The 16,247-nt window shown below is 32.9% G+C and overlaps 1 protein-coding gene and 1 long non-coding RNA gene across 2 annotated transcripts; one reads left to right on the forward strand and one right to left on the reverse strand.

The window, feature by feature from the left end:
- Positions 1-7,513: 7,513 nt before the first annotated feature.
- Positions 7,514-9,697, reverse strand: LOC131016583 (uncharacterized). Its single transcript, XR_009099093.1, has 4 exons — positions 9,295-9,697; positions 8,478-9,077; positions 8,163-8,346; positions 7,514-7,729 (listed from the first exon to the last, which is right to left on the reverse strand). It is a non-coding gene; the product is annotated as an uncharacterized LOC131016583 (long non-coding RNA).
- Positions 9,698-11,248: 1,551 nt separating this feature from the next.
- LOC131016584 (glycerol-3-phosphate 2-O-acyltransferase 6-like) lies at positions 11,249-13,988 on the forward strand. The gene is made up of 2 exons (XM_057945293.1): positions 11,249-11,935; positions 12,855-13,988. The coding sequence occupies exons 1-2, from the start codon at positions 11,324-11,326 to the stop codon at positions 13,752-13,754; spliced, it is 1,512 nt and encodes a 503-aa protein (XP_057801276.1). The 5' UTR covers positions 11,249-11,323; the 3' UTR covers positions 13,755-13,988.
- The last annotated feature ends 2,259 nt before the right edge of the window (positions 13,989-16,247 follow it).

Raw genomic sequence — 16,247 nt, forward strand, 5'->3', positions numbered from 1 at the left:
AATTTAAAATAAAAAGTATTCAAATTAAAATTTTTAAAATTAATCTCTTTCTCTCTCTTATTTTATAAAGGAAGTTAGTTTATCATTATATTTTTTTGTTATTTGCATAAAATATTATTTGAAATCATGAAAATTATGTACATTTTATTATGCAAGGCTGCAATTATTTTTATTACTCTTTTCTTTCGAGTTTTTATTTTGTAGTTATATATAAAAGAGAAGTTTTTTCCCTTCATTTTTTCCATCCATTTTTTTCTCTTTTATTTTTATAATTTTAATTTTATTCTAAACATTGTCAAATTTAATTTATAAAAAAATATTCAATATGCATCTTAAGTTTAAGTTCGTCAGAAGATCTTTAATATGATATAAAAGTTATAAAAGATGAATTTAAAACGAATAGGTTATTAATATTTTATTTTCTTTTTCTTTGTTAAAATTTTACAATTTTTTATTTATGTTTGTGTAAGAAAATATTTATTTATTATTATTATGAGAAACACTCTATAATAATAATGTGTAATATTAATTTTCATTATCAAATATTTTAAAATAATTTAATAATTTTAATTATCATATCACTTTATACATAATTGAAAATTACGTTTTCAAATTCGGAATTGTATTGAGTAATTAGTATTTTATTTTTAAACCATATTTTGCATTTATTATATTTATTTATTTAAATATATCATTATTATATTTATTTATTTAAATATATCATTTAATTTCGATTTCGCCGTGCATCGCACGAATGGTCGTACTAGTAGTTATAATATTTTAATTGAAAATGTGATTTACCTTAAATGCTTCTAATAAGAATTTAGAATTATAAAAATACTAAATTTAATATATTATGAATATAAATTCAATACTTTTTCATTTTTCTAGGTCATTAATTAAAGAGTAAAATTTTGAAGTAGCCCAAATGGAACATAAAACTCAATTTATGACCGGATTTTGAAAAAAATTAAATTTTGGTCATATTTTACGATTTCGGATGAAATTACCCTTAATGAGGCGGACTAGGTAGGATCAGGCACGCGGGTCGCGTGCCGAGTCGGGTTAGGCACTTATGCAACTAATAGTGCCATAAGTGTTCATACGAGCAATACAAATACAAAAACAACATCATCTAAAGGCTAAATGGATAATCTAAACCCTAAATAAAACATCTAAACCCTAAATGGATAATCTAAACCCTAAATGAATAATTTAAACCCTAAATGGAATATCTAAATCCTAGGGGGGAGTGTTTAAAATGGTCATAGTGCCATAAGTGTCATACATGCAGCACATACAGAAACAACAGCAACAACAATCATCACTGACACACCAAAAATTAGAAAAAACCAGAAACTCGAAATTCCCCCGATCGAATCGATGTCGTCGAACAACGACAGCCCGTCGTCGCCCACGGCGGCAGCCGCCGTCGACACTATGCCTTTGCTTGGCGACCAGAGCCCCAGCAATCGCTCCCACTTCCTCGACCTCCGCGGGCGCCGCTCTCTTTTTCCGCCGCGGCCGCTCGATGTGAGAGCCCTCCGTCCGCGTCCGCGAAGCTGCGGCGGAGCAAATCGAGGAGTGCCAGAGCGATTGCTTGGGCGAGTGGCCGTCGATGCCGCTGCGATTGGGTCTCGGTGCTATGAGTAAAAAGAAAGCTGGGCTGGATCGATGGGTTAAAAGGGTAGATTAGGTATAGTGCATAAAAGATAGCTAAATATTGTAGTTTTTCATTTTGTGGACAAAATTTGAGTTTGTATCTCCAATAGGGCCGGATGGCCCTATTGTTTCTTAATTAAATTCATGAACATAATTTTTTTTATTTAGTCTCCTTAAATTTATAAACTTAAATGAATTCATCATACATATTCGGTTTAATCTCCAATAAACTTATGAGCTTAAATGAATTCAGTCATTCACTAACATTATATTCTGTCTTTTAATTTATTTTTATGCTTTGTTTGACATTTTTATTTTTGTAATTTTATTTAAACACCCAAATCACTATAAAACACATTTACATTTATAAATTAAAATACTTTATAAATTATTAATATGGTATCAGATATTAAAATAAATTCTTACATAAATCATTATGAGTTATATATTTCTCAAGGATTGTATACTTTTCAATATCATCTTGATTTTATTCTTTCCATGAGATCATAATAATTCGAAACACAACCAACAATATAAAAAGTCGTAAAATGTAATATAATATAAATTATAATTTAGATATATATATATATATATATATATATATATATATATATATATATCACATACTAAATTAAATTTGAATATTTGCTACAAGTAAAACTTTTTAATATGACGAAAAAATGTGTAAGACTAGGCCTATTATAATCTCCAATCAAATTATGAATAATTTGAGTTTAATTACTAATTTTAGTTATAGTTTATTAGGTGTCAATTATAATTTATTCATTCTCAATCATAGAATATTTTAACGATATTTTATTATTAATTGATGGATCGAGTAATGTGTGCTTGTGTTGTGAAATAATAAAAAAAAATCATTTATTAAAAGTTAAAAAATACTAAAAATTATAAATTAATTATATTTAAATAAAGTATAGTTTATTTTCAAAAAATTACATAAATAAAAAATAAAAAACTAAGACAATCACTATAAAACTCAAACAATCACTATATATATATATATATAGTCATCCAACATGGTTACGAATTGTGAAAAATAAATTTTTGCTACCTTTGGGATTCGAACCCAGGACCACGAATTCATCAAACAAGGTTACGAATCAACCGTAGATCTTGATGATCTAAGGGCTGAAAATTGTTTATATTTTATATTTTAAGAAGTGTTTTTATTTTAGCCCTCCCTTATATATATATATATACATATATATATATATATATATATAAATGATAATAAAACGTAGTTCAATTGATAATATGCTTCTCATCCTATATTAAAGTCAGTGGATCGACTCATGCGTGCCTTTGTTGTGAAATTTTAAAAAAGTGTATATATACGCAAGGACAAGGACGATGTATGATAACATGAGCCCTCTGTAAGTTCATAAAATTTGACTATTTGTTTATAGTTAATAAATATAAAAAATATGAATTAATTATATTTAATAAAGTATAGTTTATTTTCGTCAAGTTACAAAATTAAAACTAATACAATCACTATAAAATTATAAATAAATGACTTTTAACAAAATTAATTGAAAAAAAAATTAGTTGTGTTTTTAGGATGAAAATTTTACAAGAGTTAAGAAAAGAGCTTTGCATTTTTGTTTGAAGGCTTTAGTCGTTTCGGACCCTTGTTAAATTTTGGCATTTTATATTTTATTTGTAGTTTAATTTTTTTTAATGCATTAGGAAATCCCAAAAAAATTATCAAAATTTTAAAATACATTTTTAAATTATGTTGGCGATGACTAAATGTAAGTCGTTACTCATATATGTTAGTGACAAAACTATACTTCAATTGTAGCAATTAGACTAGAGGTGACAATTCAATTTGGTGTTTATATATATATATATAGTTAAGTTCAAAATTTGATTTACATGTATTCATTTTTATTTAATATATCTAACATATTTTAAAAATGGAATGAAAAATTATAAATTTAAATTAACATATATTATAATTTTTTTGAAGCTATAAATTATAAACTTTTTAAAAAGTAAATATCACTCAATGATGATTTTGTTATGAAATTTAACTATAAATTATTATTCAATATATATATGGGTTAAGTATCATATTGCCCCCTATCCATGGCGTCCCTATGGCTTTTAGCCCCCTAAAGTCAGGGGGGAGAGCTGCCCACTACCTTAACGTGGCCTTTTGGCACCAATTTCCCCCCCAGCCTTTCGATGGAGGCAGCTCTCCCCCCTGATTTTAGGGGGCTAAACGCGAGAGGGACCCCTATCGATAGGGGGGAAATTGGTGCCAAAAAGCCACGTTAAGGTAGCGGGCAGCTCTCCCCCCTGACTTTAGGGGGCTAAAAGCCATAGGGACGCCATCGATAGGGGGCAATTTGATACTTAACCCTATATTATATATATATATATATATATAAATTAATTAGCATTCTCTTTTTATTTTTTTAAGCGGTGGATGCAATGTATTTTAAATACATTGAGTTATTTTTCCATCCTAAATAATTATTATGGTATCAAAGAACGTGTTTCATGGGGAAAAAAAACTGCATATATATACTTATATTGTGCAAAAAAAAAAACAATACTTGTAAAGCAATAATCGAAATGAGATAATATTTTCAATTGAAAATGAAGCAATTACAACTAAAAATATTAATGTATCTTGAGCTAATTTAATTGAGACTATAAACTAGTCAAAATTCTCATTGAAAATAAAAAAATATTTAATGGATTTAATGTTCCCAATATATATATATATATATATATATATATATATATATATATATATATATATATATATGTACTCCCTCCGTCCCAGCTTTTTGTATCCACTTTTAATAGTATTTACAACTAAAAGTGGATACAAAAAGCTGGGACGGAGGGAGTAATAAATTTTTACATTTGATCCGGATCAAATTGATCCAAATAGCAAGGTTATTATTAAATATTAATCATTGCTAATAAATTTTGGGTTAATTATGCTGTTTTTTCTAACTTCCAGTATTTTTAAAAAAATGTTCTTAATTTTTATTTTTTATTCAAATTTTCTGAACTTTAACCGTTTTCTAAAAAAATTCCGTTACACAAAATTTAACAACAAAATGATGAGTTATTTCGCTGAATTCTTAAGTGAAACAAATTTATTTTATTAAATGAGGTGGAAAAAATTTCACTAAGAATCCAACAAGATAAATTATCACTTCGTCGTTAAATTTTGTACAACGAAACAAAATGCTGAAAGTTGGGGGTTTTAAGAAAATGAAAGTAAAGACATTAATTGAAAAATACTGACAAAATATATGATTAATATAGGTTATTTATTTTCTCTTTTAATTAGGGGCATAACTAAAATTTGATAGTGAGGTGTGCTGAAAAATAAACAATTCAGTTGATGATATTGTCGAGACATAATGGTAAAAATAGGACCGTAACTTTCAGGATTTTTAGAAAAAGGACTATAAGTTACGGATTTTGAAAATAAGGACTATAATTTTTTTTTTAACATTTACACTCCTATTTCGGGCCCAAAATTAATTGTTCGGGCTTTTGATGCCACTTAGAGCCCGTTGCTGACGTGGACTGCCCTGTCAACTTTTTTACAAAAAAAAATTTGTTTCTTTTTTGTATTCTTGTTTTAACAATTAACAATTATATATATTTTTTTAGGAAAATTAACAATTATATTTGTTTTATCTTAATTAATTTAATATCCTAAAAGAAAGCTACATACGTTCATTATAATGTTAAAAGACATGTATTATTTCTTTTTTACATTTAATTAGAAGAATAAATTATAAAAAATATGCCATCAATTTTTGACTCAATAAGAATATAAAGTACGTCAAATTCACTATTAGGCTTCGCATGACAGCAAAATGGATTATAGTGTGCTGTTCAAATAAGGCTTACACTAGCATGACACAAAAAATGGCCAAAAGTGCCATTCAAATAAGGCTTCGCAGAACCATGACAACAAAATGGCTTATAGTGCCATTCAAAAAATGCCAAAATATTTCAGGTTTTCTTCACAAAAAAAATGTCTTTAAATATCTTTAGATATCTTCACAAAAAAGAAACAAATTTTTTTTTTGCAAAAAAGTTGACATGGCAGTTCATGTCAGCAACGGGCTCTACGTGGCATCAAAAGTCCGAATAATTAATTTTGGGCCCGAAACAAGAGTGTAAATGTTAAAAAAAAAATTATAGTCCTTATTTTCAAAATCCATAACTTATAGTCATTTTTCTAAAAATCCTGAAAGTTACGGAAGGAACTGGGTAAGAAAAATGAAGAAGAACAATATGAGGCATTCAGTTTAATTTCTTAGCTGGGAATCTGGGATGCACACTTTGTAAATACAATAACTTTATTTTATTTATTTAATCATTTAGATCGAACTAATTTTAAATTAAATTTAGATATAAGAAAAAATTTGGACTACTTGCAGTGAACTTCCACCGATATGCTTTTAACCTCTTTACCATTTTTGTGGAATTCCTAGAACTATGTCCTTATCATATCCTGTCACCTCACATTTCATTTTAAGGGGGGTTTGTACATGTTATTGTCTTTGTCTACATGAAAAAAAGAAAAGAAAAAGAAGTAATGTCATGTTAGTTTTTCGATCCCAGACTTTGTTTTTCGGTGTGTCAGTTTAGGTATATATCAACACATTAATACATTATTAAAATATTTTAAAATTTGTGGCTAAATTGTGAATATGCTGAAAGTCGTAAGTAAATAGCAATGTTATAAGAAAATTGTTGAGACCTTTAGAAAATCAACATGTTGTTTATGATTTCGTAAGCTTATAATTCAGTTTGTATACTCTGGTGTTGTAATGTTTACTCTGGTGAGGTTGCCAGACCAGAGGAATCGCTGCTGGCAGAGCAGAGGAATCGCTGCTAGCAGACCAGGGGAATCGGTTCGCCAGAGGAATCGGTTCACCAGGGGAATCGCTTCGTCAGAGGAATCGCTTCGCCAGAGGAATCGGTCTTCTGCCAGAGCAGAGAGATCGCGCCGCTGGCAGAGCAGAGAGGTCGCGCTGATGCCAGAGTCAGAGCCGAGGCATATCAGAGTCAGAGTTGCCAAGGCAGAGTCAACGCTCCAGAGACAGAGTCAAAGTTTCTTTTGCAGAGCTAACTGTTTTGCATAGCGGTTTCTTTGATGGTTGTTTACAGCTCGTTATTTTCAAAGCTTGCTATATAATGAGCTATTGGGTGTCTAATGAAAACACACCAGTCAATACTTGTAACACCTTGTAAAATTCTCAGTTCGCGAATCAATAATAGAAGCTCCCTTTCTTGGTCCCGTGGATGTAGGGTTTCAGCCCGAACCACGTAAATCTTTTGTGTTCATCGCAATTTCTTCGTCGATTTTCTTTACACAACATATTAGAGAAGAATGGCAAAATTAATTCGCTCCAATATTGTGACTACAGATTATCTAACTCTACCTAGTGTTGTCCACGGTTAACTAAAATCGGTTGAACCGGACCGAAATTGGTATGTGATCAATGGTTTAGTCTCGAAATCGTTGATCGGTTGATCAAATTGCACTACAAAACGCTATTAAAAAATCAACTGTTGTAAATGAGAGTATTGTCTATTGAGGGGCGATCATAGACAACGGCTGGAAACCCGTTGTCTATTCTCTGATAGACAACGGTCGGAAAATCGTTGTCTATTCTCTAATAGACAACAGTCGAAAAACCGTTGTCTATTCTCTGATAGACAACAATCAGTAAAACCGTTGTCTATTCTTTTGTCTATATTACAATTTTTATTTTGTATTTATATTTAAAATTTCCTATTTTTTCGATCTATATTTCATTAAATCTAAAAACATTATATAAAAAGCCAAAAATACATAAATTAATAATAAAAATTTATACATTAGTATCAAACATCATCATCCTACATCCATTAGTATCAATCATCATCATCCTATATTACATTGAAACATAAGTATAACTTTTTTGATCAAATCTTTTCGCAATACTATCTGGAGCTGTAGATTCTCTATGGGCAACTTTCTTAACCAGCTTCATGACAATACTATTATGAATATCTGCAAATTGAGAGGAAAAATTAGACAAAAATATTATATTCAAACATCTCAGTTGCTTCACCAAAAAATTTAAGAAACTTATAAGAGATGCTTATCAAAAATCTACACTGAAGATAACAGATAGCAATTTGTCAAGAATGTAGATAGCAACATGAAGTGACTTATCGTTGTACAAAACCACCCTTATCCCATAATTAGAATCCATTAGCTTATTGAACAAGTTCATGAAAGGTTACCTTGACTAAGCTGAACAACCACAAATTTGTCTATTCATAATTCTACAAATCAATTCTAGCTCAAGCTAGCCAACTAATCATCACACAAGATTCTAATCAACTCTGCAGTTCTTCATGATCTTACGTATCATAAACTAGCATAATTTACTCCAGGATTGATAAGCATTTTGTATTTTTTTTATTCAACTTATAGTTACCTGATTGTTGCTGAATACATTCAGCATCAACGTCATCAAGGTTTACATCCTCATCCTGTTCACAATGAGGTGCCTTATAATCTTGAATTTTGCAAGTGCAATACTTTATAGGATATGCACGTAAACCCAATAATAATTCTAACCACCTTTTTTGACACTCAAACATAGGCGATGGGTTTATTCCCTGCAACCAATGAAACTATTTTTCAAATTTAGTTATAATATAACTCTATTTAATGAACTAACTCTGTTTTCACTAATTAGATCACGTTAATCTACCCAAAGTTGCAACTCAAATGCAAATGTAGACATTACCATGAGTGCTGATGCTACTCACAAAGCTATCAATTGTAGATCTTGAAGTAACACAGCAGCCAATAAACCTTAAACTGATGCAGTATCCACTCTCCTTCACTGCATCTTCACCATCATCTATTTTCTTCTTCCTCCCCTTGGATTTCAACCACCAAGCATTTTGACTACCAGAACGATATAGATTAAATTCAAGGAATATGGTTGTTAGTACTAACTGCTCATACTGACCTGCTCATACTGACCGCATAATGAAATTGGAATTCTTATCAAAATGATAATCAATCAGTCTGCCAAATAATCTAGAATATAGTCAGACCAATAGCAATTTTATTAAATACAATTCTACATACCAGCAATATGGTATTGGCTAAGGCTAACCTATCAATTTGTCAAATTAGGGCCATTCTACTATCCAAAGTCGAAGCCAGTGTATATGGATCATAGTTTACCTTTCTAATGTATCACTATGACTCCTTCCAAGGAATTAGTGAAGGATATTGATTCTAAGACTCATACCTGTGGAACTCAATGTAGCGAGTGAAACAATGCCGTGTTTGGTTGGTCGTCGGGAACCCAAAACCAGCAGGTGCGAAATTCAATCTGACAAAATCAATTCAAACACTAAAATTTAGCAAAAAGTCGAAAGACTACATCTCTATCACCAAATAGAAAATGGGGAGAAAAAGCGCAGATGTGAAACAATAAAGTTATTCTTATTAACCCTAAATAATAATCGAATTAAAAATCAATCAAGATGAAATTGTTCATCAGAAACATGGATTACTAATCGAACAAGGATAGAGAGGTACAAACCCACCGTCGCCTGAAGTGGTGCCGCCTATAATCGATAGAGCCGCCGTGGAGTGGCGCCTAAAATCGCATCGCCGCTGTGCCTTAGCACCTGAACTTACGCCGCCGCCATGCCCTAGCGCCTGAACTCGAGCCGCCGCCGTGGAGTCACTGCCCTAGCGCCGGTGAGGATGGTTTTCCTAGCACCTTGTGAGGCGACGGTGGCTGGGGCTTCGACGCTGATGGGTGGCGTGGGGAAGGAGGCTGGGAACTTGGGCGAAAAGAATAGAACGAAATTACGACTTAGAAACTTCAACCACCCACTGAACGGCGGATCTGGCGCGGGCAACGGAGGATAGGGTCGGACGGCGGTGGGTGGCGTGGGGCGACGGAGGCTGGAGCTTCGATGCTGATGGTGGCGTGGGGAAAGAAGGAAGTTGGGAACTTAGGCGAAAAAGAGAGAATGAAATTAGGGCTTAGAAATTAATTTTCAAAAAATTTAAGCAGACATTACACAACTTAAAAAAATTACGTTGTCTATTATGATAATAGACAACGGCTTATAGTAATGTGTTGTCTATTTCAGGCGGTCATAGACAACGAACCTAAAACCCGTTGTCTATTAGAGAATAGACTATGACCGCCTGAAATAGACAACGAGTATCTGTAGGCCGTTGTCTATTATCATAATAGACAACGGGTTTTGAGGCGCATTGTCTGAATTCTCGTTGATAGACAACGGTCATGCTATACACCGTTGTCTATCAACGTATAGACAACAGTTTTCCAAGCTTGTTGTCTATATTTTGTTGTCTATCAGCTAAATTCTTGTAGTGTTGGAATCAGAATCGCCTTGGACAAGAACCGGTTAAGGGGCTCACTTTTTTTAACCTTGAACCGATAACCGTCGGGTCAAACAACCGATTAACTGCCAATATATAGTATTTAAATTTATAATTTTAAACTTAATTTTTTACTTTATAGTTGTGTAATTATAGAAATAGTTGTGTAATTATAGAAATAATGTAAATTGTAAACATTATATTTTATTTTTAGTTTATTTATTAATTTTTTTAATTTGAAGATTGTAATTTGTATATTTTTATTTTGAATTTAATAATAATACGACGCTTATTCAGTTGAGTGTTATAATTTTACTTTTATTAAAATCTTCAACAATTAAATCAAATATCACATAATAAATTAATTACTATGTACGAAAGAAAAATATGCAAAACACTCAAATTCAAATTAAATAATTAAAAATAAAAATTAAGATTAAAAAATCGCCGATTCGATTCGAAAATCGACAATTTGAACGGGACCATAAATCGGGAATACGATTCAGTGTACCACACTTTAAGTCTCATTTTGTGTCCCACTTTCAATTTTATTTAATTTCTTATATATTTTTTCTTCAATTTCAACTTTTTATGCTTTAGTTTAATTTTTTGATTATTAACTAGGGTTTATTCCATCAATTTAGGGTATATAATTATTTTTTATCATTTAATTTCACTTTTATCAGCTAATAATAGGTTGATAAATTCAAAGTCATGGTATAAGCTTTTTAAAAAATTTAATTTTTTGAAATAAAAATTAAATATAATTCATAGTATTATAATAAATTTTATTTTTATAAAAAATATTTTTAAAATAATAGATATAAGAATGAGACATAATGACACACGTAAGATTGTGGGATACTGGATCTCATCCCCATAAATCGTGGGTTTCCCACCCAGCCCGAAATCTTCTCCCTACTCACGCTGGCGGCCCGACGACAACACTAATCCTACCAGTCAATCACCCAAGAGGGCTCAAAGTAGTAAAAATACAGGTTCATATAATATGCATAAAAATGGAAAAATAGTAGTGCTCCTCTCTCTCTTTCTCTCAACCACATACCATAGAACCTAGTCTTAATACCACCAACTACTTAACGAGCCCATTTGCCCAACTCTATTTAAACCCTTTCTTAGCTACACAACAACCTCACATCACATGATCCAAACATACTAACTCCTCAACCATACTCTCCCGACCCAAAAATAAAAATGCGCGCTCACCGGCATTTCGACCCGATGTCGAAATACGTGACGTCGGAGGACCGATCACATGAAACCGTGGTGGCAAACCTAGACGGCACTCTCGTGCGGTCTAGGGACGCCTTCCCATACTTCATGCTCGCGGCCCTCGAGGCCGGGAGCATCCTCCGTGCCCTAATCCTCCTTGCATCCGTCCCGGTCGTCTACCTCACCAACTCGGAATCTCTCGCCATCCACATTTTCATCTTCATCTCCTTTGCCGGGCTCAAAATCCAAGACATCGAGCTCGTTTCCAAGTCCGTCCTCCCCAAATTCTACGCCGAGGACGTGAATTCGGAGACGTGGGAGGTGTTCAACTCGTTTGGGAAGAGGTACATCATTACATCCACCCCAAGAATCATGGTTGAACACTTTTGCAAGAACTATTTTGGGGCAGATAAGGTTGTCGGAACAGAGTTGGAAGTCACAAAATCTGGTCGTGCCACGGGATTTGTTAAGAAACCGGGAGTTCTCCTTGGAAAACATAAGAGAATGGCTCTTGTCAAAGAATTTGGTCCAAATTTGCCTGATTTGGGACTTGGAGATAGGGAGAGTGATCATGATTTCATGTCCACGTGCAAGGTAATAATCACTTCAATTTCTCTATTACGAAATGTTACTATGTGTTTTTGGTCGTTTAACATCACATTCTTTATTTAATTTGTTAGATGCATGCGTATATTGATAATGTGTTGTACGTACATACAAATGTGAAATAAGTAATGACAGTTATTTGAATTTGATATATCGTTGGTTATTATGTTTATTGTTGAAAATTTTATTGTCCTATAAATTCTAGGAGTACGGGGACTATAGGAGTTGTGACAGTTGGGCTAGTGGTTGAATAAGTGCTTGATATATTTATGTAACTAGTGGTAAAAACAAATTTAATTGTATCTTTTTAGCTAAAAAAGGGTATACAATCAATATATAGACACCAAGAATATTTAATATAGGGCTTCCTATTCTAAAGTAAATATCTTCCCTATAATTAATAACCTACGTAAATGGGACCCAATAACACCCTGTAAACATTTAATTCCGACTCTTGAATTGGTTTTATAGCAAGATATCGTAGATTCAATTCAATTTTTGTATAAGCAGTACATTAAAAAGATGTAAGAGAAACCCACGTGGTATATATATTTCTTTTTTTGATAAATTAATTATACTCACTTCGTCTTATAACAAGTGTACTAATTTATTTCAACATGTGAATTTAAGTGGGTATAATTAAAGAGTTAAAAAAAATGATAAGTGATGAAATCTACTTTTATTTTGTGAGATAAATAGAATTATAACAACTCAAAACGAAAGTAAAACACTTGTCATGGGACATGATGAGTATAAGTACGACATGATGGTAAACTCGAATTCAAGATGTCAGATCTTGGACATTAATCATTTACTGCTCGCCCAACACACGCACTTGGTATATATCACTTTGAGTGCATCGATAATTAGTAAATACAAAATCTCATCAGGTTGTTTAAATCTGCAGGAGGCGTACATGGTGTCTAGGGCAAGAACCGAAGCCTTACCACGAAACAAGCTTCTATCTCCGATCATTTTCCACGAGGGCCGCCTGGTCCGCCGCCCGACGCCGCTCGTTGCACTTATCACATTTCTATGGCTACCGATTAGCTTCATTTTGTCCCTCTTAAGAGTGTATCTCACCATCCCTCTCCCCGAAAAGATCGTGTGGTACATCTACAAGCTTCTAGGCATCAAGCTCATAGTGAAAGGCAAACCCCCGCCGCCGCCTGGAGCGAGCAGCGGCGGTGGGGTCCTCTTTGTTTGCAACCACCGGACCATCCTCGATCCGGTGGTCACTGCGGTGGCGCTTGGCCGTAAGATTAGTTGCGTTACTTATAGCATAAGTAAATTCTCCGAGTTCATTTCGCCCATCAAAGCAGTGGCGCTATCGCGAGAGCGGCAAAGAGACGCGGAAAACATAAAGCGTTTGCTAGCCGAGGGCGATTTGGTGATTTGCCCCGAGGGGACCACCTGTAGGGAGTCGTTCCTGCTGCGGTTCAGCGCGCTTTTTGCCGAACTGAGTGACAGAATCGTGCCCGTCGCGATTAACGTGAAGCAAAGCGTGTTTTACGGGACGACGACGCGCGGGTTCAAGTTACTTGACCCGTATTTCGTGTTCATGAACCCGAGACCCGTTTTCGAGATCACGTTCTTAAACCAATTGCCTGCGGAGCTGACGATTAGAGGCGGGAGATCGGCGATTGAAGTTGCGAATTATATCCAAAGGGTTTTGGGTGGTGCGCTCGGATTCGAGTGCACTAATTTGACCCGGAAGGATAAGTATTTGATGATGGCGGGTACGGACGGGAGGGTTCGACCCGACAAGGAAAAGGAAAAAGAGAAGGATTCCGAACTAAATAAGTGATTAATGGTGTCTTACTTTATAATTAAAGCTAAGGATCATGTACTCAGAATTTCCTCGACAAATTACGATTAACTGAAAGAATATGTGAATGTTGGATGTTCTTATGCGAAGCTTATTGTAATTTGTTTTTAATTTTATTTTTTTCAATATTATTCGCGCACGTGCTCCATGTATGTTCTGTATTCAATTGATGTTTTTTTTTTTCGAGGCAAATACAATTGATGTCTATTAAAAGTAATTGAATGCGTAGGAGATAAAATTGTTGATTAAATTATTTAAGCAGCAGTGTTTAATTGGAAAGTGTAGTCTTATTTTATATGCTTTCTTTTGTTTGCATTGCTCTCTATTTTAATTTTTTTAAGTTTTTTTCTTTATTTTAATTAAGTTAATTCGTTTAATCGTTTAAGTTTTTTTTAACAAAATGTGTGTGTGTGTGTGAGAGTGAGAGAGAGAGAGACAGAGTTATTTGAATGAAGCACGAAGGAATGGACCTTTATGGATTTTGGACAATACCTCATATTTGTATATTTTTATTGTTTCTTAAATATTCATTATTTTCATCAAAATTATTTACGTCTGCCTTCTTTATATTTGTGTAACGTCCCACAATTTTATGTGTGTCACTGTGTTTCATGTTTATATCTATTATTTTAAAAATATTTTTTATAAAAATCAAATTTATTATAATACTATGAATAATTTTTATTTCAAAAAATATTTTTTTGAAAAAGTATATATCATCACTTTGAATTTATCAACCTATTATTAGCTAATAAAAGTGAAATTAAATGACAAAAAATAATTATATACCCTAGATTGATGGAATAAATCCTAGTTAATAATCACAAAATTAAACTAAAGCATACAAAGTTGAAATTAAAGAAAAAATATATAAGAAAATGAACAAAATTGAAAGTGGACACAAAATGGAATATAAAGTGTACACCGAATCTCATTCTTAAATTTTGTGCATCAGTTTACCTATAAATTCGGTGAATATTTTCTCCACAAAATTGTAGTACTTCGCCAATATAATTTTACCCACTTTGTCTAGTTGACAACATCTCAAACGACAATCTTTTTAGAATATGAACAAAGATATACGTATAATGTGAAATATTAATTTACAATATAAAGGTCAAATAAAATAAAAATAAGATTCATTTAATTACAATTGATTGGATTATTAAATCAATAATAATATCGTACATTTATTGAAAAAATGATTCAACTTCCTCCACAAGGATCACAACTCCCTCCGGTATATATATATGATCCTTGTCTTGTAGCGACTGCAGTCAGTATTTAAAAACGTATGCGATGTTAGTTCAACTTCAAATCTTAAATTACTTCAAGAAAAAAAAGGTTATATCTTAAATTATTTATGACTTTCTCCAATATATATGGTTGTTAGCCTTGGTATAAATGCTAAAATTATTTTATGGTATGGACAAAATGAAGCTGTCACGCGTTCTAGGAGATTCGCTGTGCCATTAATTTCGTTACAGTGACATCTCACAATGTATTTAGTCCACATTAATTACGCAATGTACAATTAGTGTACCTACTTATACTTAAAAGTACCATAATTGCACTTTAATTGTATTGTGAAAAACCTATGTAATTAATGCTGCTTGATTAATGTCACAGTTACCTAAGTAAGATGGATTTATGTTTTTTTTTAGGGGGTAAGATGGATTAATTAATGTTCTTGCAATGCTTCTCTCTTTTTTGTTTCGTTTTTCCTTTTTTTTTTCTTTTTTTATGCTTCTATCTTCCCTACATACACATACATGAACGTTTTTAGAGTATTCGTCATTTCTTTAATTGATGATTTGATGTATATATGTCCACTACACATATTAATGATATATTGATAATTTTTTAAAAAAATATTTGGATTTAGTTTTTGTCTCAGTGTTGATGTGTAGTGATGGAACTATAAATAAATTTTGTGAAAAATGACCATCTCCACACCTAACATGACATCCACATTTGGGTCAACTCATTCTTCACGAAGTTTAAATTAGGGTAGATGGGATCCCCTGTATCTAAATATAGTGTGTACCACCCTGTACCACTCTTAATTTCTTTATTTTATAATTATTTTTTGGGAAAATTGCACCTAAATACACAAACTTTGCCGAAAATTCATTTTTAACGCGATTCCAGGATTTTACATTTTAATAAACCAATTTAAGAAGTTGTTCAATTTTGACGCAATTTTGAATTCCGGCGACGGAATATTGACGTGGCAGCCGGAATCGCCACGTCACACACACACACACACACACACACTCCACCCTCTCTCTCTCACACCCCTCTCTCTCTCTCTCTCTCTCTCTCTCTCTCTCTCTCCACACGTCAGCTTCCCCCCACCCCCCCGGTCGGACCCTCCCCCAGAACCGCGTCGCACCGCCGCCGTCGAGCCCCCGGCCGCAAACCCTCCCTCCCGCCGTCAGCCACTTCCCCCTCCCGGAACTGCGTCGCACC

Source organism: Salvia miltiorrhiza, chromosome 3 (genome assembly GCF_028751815.1).
Source record: "Salvia miltiorrhiza cultivar Shanhuang (shh) chromosome 3, IMPLAD_Smil_shh, whole genome shotgun sequence".
NCBI lineage: Eukaryota > Viridiplantae > Streptophyta > Magnoliopsida > Lamiales > Lamiaceae > Salvia > Salvia miltiorrhiza.

What these genes read in the sequence shown, in the direction of transcription:
- LOC131016584 (XM_057945293.1), top strand. Translation starts at nt 11,324, where the DNA reads ATGCGCGCTCACCGGCATTTCGACCCGATGTCGAAATACGTGACGTCG. An exon ending in ATTTCATGTCCACGTGCAAG is followed by an intron (nt 11,936 to 12,854) that starts GTAATAATCACT and finishes TTAAATCTGCAG; the next exon opens with GAGGCGTACATGGTGTCTAG.